The sequence below is a fragment of the Brassica oleracea genome, chromosome C9 (assembly GCF_000695525.1).
Source record: "Brassica oleracea var. oleracea cultivar TO1000 chromosome C9, BOL, whole genome shotgun sequence".
Classification (NCBI taxonomy): domain Eukaryota; kingdom Viridiplantae; phylum Streptophyta; class Magnoliopsida; order Brassicales; family Brassicaceae; genus Brassica; species Brassica oleracea.
Genome location: NC_027756.1, coordinates 43,632,034 through 43,639,355, shown reverse-complemented (window position 1 = coordinate 43,639,355; position 7,322 = coordinate 43,632,034). Strand labels below are relative to the sequence as shown.

The 7,322-nt window shown below is 35.9% G+C and overlaps 1 protein-coding gene across 1 annotated transcript; it reads left to right on the top strand.

The window, feature by feature from the left end:
• Window positions 1-2,162: 2,162 nt before the first annotated feature.
• LOC106318195 lies at window positions 2,163-6,712 on the top strand. The gene is made up of 2 exons (XM_013756072.1): window positions 2,163-2,542; window positions 4,431-6,712. Exons 1-2 carry the CDS (start codon window positions 2,333-2,335, stop codon window positions 6,324-6,326), a joined length of 2,106 nt encoding a protein of 701 aa, XP_013611526.1. The 5' UTR covers window positions 2,163-2,332; the 3' UTR covers window positions 6,327-6,712.
• The last annotated feature ends 610 nt before the right edge of the window (window positions 6,713-7,322 follow it).

Here is a 7,322-nt window from a genome sequence, read left to right as displayed (position 1 = left end):
GGGGGGTAATCCGACCCAACTTTTCGTATGGTATATTAGTATATACCTTATACTAGTCCGATCAATGTACTTTCTACAAAAATCGACCTCTATGCCATGTGGAATGATATCACTTTTCACTCATGTGTTCTTTACTCTCAACTTGGGATGTAACACATTCTTTGATTTACGATAATACTCTCATGTCTAGTTCTCTTCTATCAGAAAAGGCTCCCACAAAAACAAAATATGCTTATCTTTTCTCGAAACTCAACATATATGACATGTATAATATTCTTCTGTAGTTGAAAGTTATTATAAATGAAAGGACTCCTAAAAAATTACACATTAAGCAACTTATTATAATCCAAAGATGTGAATATTAGATATTTTGTTTGGTTGGATTTATTTTCTCCATGAGATTTTTGTTTTGTCTAAAGAATTCTTTATGATGGTTGACACCCTGTAATAGACTACAATTTCAATATTCTCCACCTAATGAATGGGTTTTAATTAATGGCTATGAAGTTTTTTGCTTTATCTTTGTCCCCAGCTTTTTTTCCTATCCTCAACTCATTTCTCCTCTCTTTTTCTCCTCCTATTCAACCATACTTAATGCACTTCCTTCTCAATTTTCCTCTATAGCATTAAGAGTTACTACACTCCCATAAATCAATGCACGCACCCGCACGCATTTGACACAACCCATACTCCTACACTCATAGTTTTTTTTTTTTTTAAAAGGACTTCCTACATTCATAGTTCAAATGGTTTTAGCCGTATTTTAGGACAATGACTTTTATCAGTTTATGAATGTAAGAACTTTTTTCATTATCAGTTAACTTTCATAAAATACCAATTAATATCACTTGGCAGAATCCTTCTTATGTTCAAATATATTTTGGTAAATTTCTGGGAAAAACTTTGTCTAAATAAGAGCGAGTCAGCGAGAGAATTTACAACTTCCAAATTTTCTATTTTAAGATAAACTATCTACCTTTATCTTAGGAGTAGGATCTTTGTTTTATATACGTGCATGTATTTTTTTCCCTCTGGAGCAGTGGTTAGAAGTTGGTGATCCATCATTCTGTGACTGTATATTAAATCCATTGACAGAGCTTTTACTTGTGGAACTAAGAGAATCCAAAACAATATGCAATTTTTAATCTTAAAATACGCTTAAATTTAAGTTGCTGATGATATATGACCATGAGTCGTGACAATCAACTGTTTTGTCATTACTCCTGACCTAATTTTGGATAGTTTGCAAGTTAAGGTCATGTATAATTCAAGGTATGGCTTATATTTTGCAAAATATTAACTGCAGAAATTGCTTCACAAAAACTAAACAAGTAGGCTGTGTAAGGCATGCATTCATTGAATAATTTCCAACTACTTCAGCGGCCACGGCTTAAATCTTATTACAAGTTTCAGTCTATTTTTTCTTTCTTTCTTATTACAAGTTTTAATGAACGCTAGAGCAGTCATTTTCTTATGAAACAAAAAGTAGATGCATTCATGGAAGAATCAGATTGTGTTGGAAGTCTTTTTCTTGGGAGGAAAAAGTACAGCCGGAAAAATATATCGAAAATTTTTAAAATCGTCTAACTGAAAATTCATACCTTCATCTTGTTGTTTGAACAAAAAAAATTGTCAAACATCATCAAGTAAATAATTTTGGGAAAACAAAATAACTGTAATAAATTATCAAAATATAAAGCCATATTTGGAAGATATGATGTAATTATTAGAAAAAACAATGTCATATATATATATTTGGATCAAAATGATTACCAAAGTACATTAAAGCATTTTATATTAATATTAATAATGTCAAAATTATAATGTTTTATTAATTTATTAAATTGTAAATTTTATTCACAACCAATAAATACTGATTTATTAAATTATTAGTTTCTTGAATATTAATTTATGAAAGTTGTATTTTAAGCGGCTGTAATCAAATCAAAACAAAATTTAGATGTACTAGCTAGTCAGTAGCATTAAATTAGGAAACAGAATAATGAACAATAGTAAAAGTCGTATCTGACCAATAAAAGAACACTAAAAAGTGAAAACATAAAAATCAATTGTCAAATTTAACTTTGGTATAATCCCAAGTTTTCATAATTGACCAAACTACCCTTTACCCGTCCATCACCTAAAGAAGGTCAAAAACCCTCTCTCTCTCTCTCTCTCTGCGCAGACAAAGAAACTTTGGAGATGCTCTTAACACATGTCTACAGAAGATAAGACGTGAAGATTTTCTCCTCAAATTTTCAGACAAAAGCCCTTTTCAAAATTTTCGGTTTTTCGTTCATTTCTATAGATTTTGATTCCTGCAAGAAAAGAAATGGGAAGCAAATGGCGAAAAGCAAAGCTAGCTTTGGGTCTAAACTTGTGCCTTTACGTTCCTAAAACGCTCGAAGAGTCTTCTTCTCTCTCGAGAAGATCCAACGACGCCGTTTCGCTTTCTCCGGTAACGGTTCCAAGGCCCACGACGCCGACTCCGTCCTCCTCTGGTCTCCGATTGCCTAGGTCCATTAGCATATCCTCATCAAAGGTTTGTTTTTTCTTTTCTCCAGTCATCATTTTTAAGCGTTTCTGTTTACGTTCGATTACAAAGTTTAGATTTTTTTTTTGTGTTTGATTCTGTTTCATTTGATTTCATCTCTAAAGGGTTGAATTTTCCCAGTCAAATTTGTTTTGTTATGCAAAATTTAAAAATAAAGTTGTGAAATTTCGATTTGTTCAAAACTTTGTATGGTTCAAAACTTTGTGATCTGGGTTAATACAGCAAATCCAAGTGCTAATCTTTCTTGGAAATCCAAAATTAATTTAAATTTACTTTTTAGTTGTTATTTTGTACTACTTTTTAATTGTTTAATCTTCAGTTAATCTCTTTTTTCTTAAAAGTGTTTGTATCTTCACGCACATCAAATGATCTTATTAGGAGTAGTTTTTTTTTTTTTAATTTGTGAATTACAATAATAACTCATTTACTTTAAAACAAAATTATGAAAAACCAAGCAGTAAAATGGAAAATGTTCCATGTGATTAGATGTGGTCTTCAACTACTATGACCCTCATATGTTTGTGTTTATCAACTTAAAATCAGCTAATAGATTTTATTGTGTTAGAGATTATTTACTAGAATTTGAAAATATTAACCATTCTGAAAACTATGAATGAAATAAAAACTTGTTTTTAAGGTTGAGTAATAATGTCTTGAGGGCTAATGGGGATATTAGTAGATTAAAATGTAGAATGATTAGTGAGATTAGAATTTGGTAAACGTCTTTCCTCCAAAACAAACTTTAACTTATAACAGGAATCATTATATCTTCATCAAAATTTTGACATGATAGCTGGCTTAAGATTGGATTCTATTTGTTCTGTCTTTGTCCCTGGTTTATAGTGCCTTCTGTCTCTTTCGTTCTTTCTCAATTTTTTTTATTTTGTTTTAGTGTAATATTTCTTGGTATTGTTAAAGATGAGCAACTTGTTGTAATGTAATGGAATCACTATAGTGATAAAGTTTTTGGACAATAGTCGAGTGCACTTCAAGGACCAATCTTCTTTTTTGGTTGCTTTTTTTTGCATACAACTTTTCAATTATTGTTGATTGATACACTTCTTAGAGTTTTAAATCTGCTGTTAACTATATATATTATCCTTAATCCACTTTAGCTTTTCTGTTCTTGATTTACATTTTTCTTAATCTTAGTTAACCAAAGTTGTACTTTAAAACTTCACCAAGATAATTCTTAGATTTAGCCATTAAATTACGTTACTGTTTACATAAGCATTTGGTTTATCTTTGTGAAGAAAAACTCAGACTAATTTGATACTCTTCTTCAAAATTTTAAAGCTTTCTTTAACTTTGCTTTGCAGTTACTTAATACTTTTCAACTTTCATCTTCATGGCGTTGAATATGCCTAAAAAGCTTTTAATTACTGATCTGGTTAAGTCTGTCCTTTAACTTTATAAAGCTGTGTCCTTTGCCCATTGTTCTTTTAACTGTTTGACCTCATAGATTCCGAATAAACTTTGATCAAGATTCCAATATCCATATTCTAACAAAAGAAACCAAGTTTTGTTTGGGTCGAATATTATTGAATGGTCAAACTTCTAATACCTAATTGTTAGACTAAACTCATTCTCTGAGACTTTTTCCCCCCGGTATTATATGGTAATGGAAGATTCCATCTTTTTTTTTTGGTTTGCTCTTCTTTTTATGCATCATTCAATAATAGAGGCTCATAGTAGCAGAAACAAATGTGTCAGAGACTATGTCACAGACTCACTTATGTCAGGTTCCTTTGGATTCTTGTAATGACTTGTCTTTATTACGTGGAACCCATTTTCTTTCTCCTTAAAAGTTTCAATTTTTTCTTCAAACTAAGAAGACTCTTTATCCATAATCTGATTCTGCTTTGTTACATTGCAGAAAACATGTGCTATATGCTTGACGGCGATGAAAGCAGGACAAGGCCACGCAATCTTCACAGCGGAATGCTCTCATTCCTTTCATTTCCACTGCATCACCACCAACGTTCAACACGGCAACCAGATTTGCCCCGTTTGTCGCGCGAAATGGAACGAAGTCCCTCTTCAGATCCCTAACGCTAAGTCTAAACCGATAGTTAGACCAAGAGACGATGCATGGATGACAATCCCACCGCGCAGGTCGTCTCAGAACCAACCTTCTCCGCGTCCTGAACGTCTAAGACCCGTTTCCATGATCTTCAACAACGAGCCTGCTGTTTTTAACGACGACGAGGCTCTGGAACCTCAAGACCGTCCTGCTGAATCAACCAAACCGGGTGGCGTCTCTGGGAAGCTGGAAGTTAAAACATATCCGGAGATCTCTGAAGTGGTGAGATCGGTTTCGTTCAAGGACTTCTCTGTACTGATCAACCTAAAAGCTCCTCCTGTTTCATCCTCTTCCTCTTCTTCTTCGTCCCGGGCCCCTGTTGATCTGGTCACGGTTCTTGATGTAAGCGGAAGCATGGCGGGAACGAAACTAGCTTTACTAAAACGAGCAATGGGGTTTGTGATTCAGAATCTTGGCCCGTTCGACCGTCTCTCAGTCATCTCCTTCTCCTCCACGGCACGCCGTAGCTTCCCTCTCCGTCTCATGACGGAGACAGGTAAGCAAGAGGCGTTACAAGCTGTTAACTCTTTAGTCTCAAACGGTGGGACTAACATTGCAGAGGGGTTAATGAAAGGCGCAAAGGTTTTGATCGAACGTAGATTCAAGAACTCTGTATCGAGCATCGTCCTCTTATCCGACGGTCAGGATACATACACCATGACTAGCCCCACCGGTTCTAACACCAAAGGTGCTGATTACAAAACCTTGCTTCCTAAAGAAGTAAACCGGATCCCGGTTCACGCGTTCGGGTTCGGCGCTGACCACGACGCTTCCTTGATGCATTCCATTGCTGAAAACTCGGGAGGGACGTTTTCTTTCATAGAGTCCGAGACGGTTATACAAGACGCGTTTGCGCAGTGCATTGGTGGTCTTCTCAGCGTCATGGTTCAAGAGCTGCGCGTTAAGATCGAGTGTGTTCATCCTATGTTGAAGATTGGTTCGGTTAAAGCTGGAAGCTACCGGTTTGATTCGAGAACCGGTTCGATCGAAGTCGGTGATCTTTATGCAGAGGAGGAGAGGAACTTCTTGGTGAATCTTGATGTTCCCGTTCTCGATGGCGTTTTGGATACAATGTCGTTGCTCAAGGTTGGATGCGTTTACAGAGACCCCGTGACGAAAGAGACGGTTGATTTGAGTAATTCCGGCGAAGTGAAGATTCTCAGACCGGTGTTGGAAGGAAGACCTGTGGTGTCCGTTGAAGTTGATAGACAGAAAATTAGGTTGCGTGCGGCGGAAGCAATCTCCGAAGCTAGGGTTTTAGCTGAGCGGGGGGATTTAACCGGAGCTGTTTCGGTTTTAGAGACTTGTCGTGGGGTTTTGTCGGAGACTGTGTCGGGGAGAGCTGGAGATGCGTTGTGTGTGTCGCTGTGTGCAGAGCTGAAGGAGACGCAGGAGAGGATGGCGAGCCGTCAAGTGTACGAGAGTTCTGGCAGGGCTTACGTTCTCGCGGGGCTTAGCTCGCACTCGTGGCAGAGAGCCACGGCGAGAGGTGACATGAGTGATACTACGACGATGAGTTACCAGACGCAGTCGATGGTGGATATGGTGAATCTCTCTCAGACCATGACGTTTGGATGCCCTAGGGCTAGTTCTAATGGGAACTCGAGTTCGAATCCTAATCCAAGCCCCTCGGCTCGGAGGAAGCTCCGGCAAGCTCTCACTTTTCCGGCGAGGCCTAGAGCTAGGTGATTGCTGGAAGCTACTTGATGACATTATGCATTTTTAAAATTTTCTTCGTTTTTTTTTTCTTATGAAAATTTGTTTTGCAATTTGGGAGGGTAGTTTACGTTTAAGTTTTCAGTTTTGGGGGTATAAGTTGAATGATTAGCTTCTGGAGGGGTTGAAACAAAAAGAAAACGGGACAAATGTGGAATCGGTGGTAAGAAAAATATATTAGGTATATCGTATATATTGGCATTTTTAGTAAGAGTGACTTGTTTTTTTTTTCCTCATTATAATTTATAATTTTGTTATTTTTCCTTAATGTTTTGGTGGGGGTATAAGCTTTTGTGAGTTGTGAATCTTGTGATTGTGGAGAAATGTTCTTTCATAAATATGCTAAAATTTAATATGCTTTTGCTAAATTCCCTTAGTACACCTTATTTTCCAAATGATGAACTATGTAAATAGTTTTCACGACTGTTATGTATTTCCTAATATTTTTCTTTGAGTTTATCACCTGTTAGGCTGTTATTAGTTTTATTAACAGATCGGTTTATCACTTCTAGTTATAAGAATGTGAATATGTATAGTTTCTAAGCTAAATAGAAAATGCATGTCTAAACTTACTACAGTATATAGTATCAACTTATAAGAAGTTGGTATTTCTAACAATATTAACGTCCGCGTGTTGGTTAGTTGGGTACCAATTTACGTTTTCTGGTTAAAAACTTTTATGGGAAATTTCGTCGTCTTCAGCCATCAGAAAAATCATACTGACAAATTCAATTCAATTCAATTCAATTCAATTCAATTCAATTCAATTCGGCTCTTCTGTTATTTGTGTGTTAGCTAGCTTACACATACATATATTAAATCAATATATTCTTATCCATATACTTTTTTTTGGTCAACGTTTTTTTTGTCAACTATTCTTAGGTTGCGAATGGAAACCATAGTGCGGTGCGTATTTGGACTTGATGGGACTTGAAATTGTAAATGTCACCAATCAAGAGAAATGTAATA

What these genes read in the sequence shown, in the direction of transcription:
- LOC106318195 (XM_013756072.1), top strand. Translation starts at nt 2,333, where the DNA reads ATGGGAAGCAAATGGCGAAAAGCAAAGCTAGCTTTGGGTCTAAACTTG. An exon ending in TTAGCATATCCTCATCAAAG is followed by an intron (nt 2,543 to 4,430) that starts GTTTGTTTTTTC and finishes GTTACATTGCAG; the next exon opens with AAAACATGTGCTATATGCTT.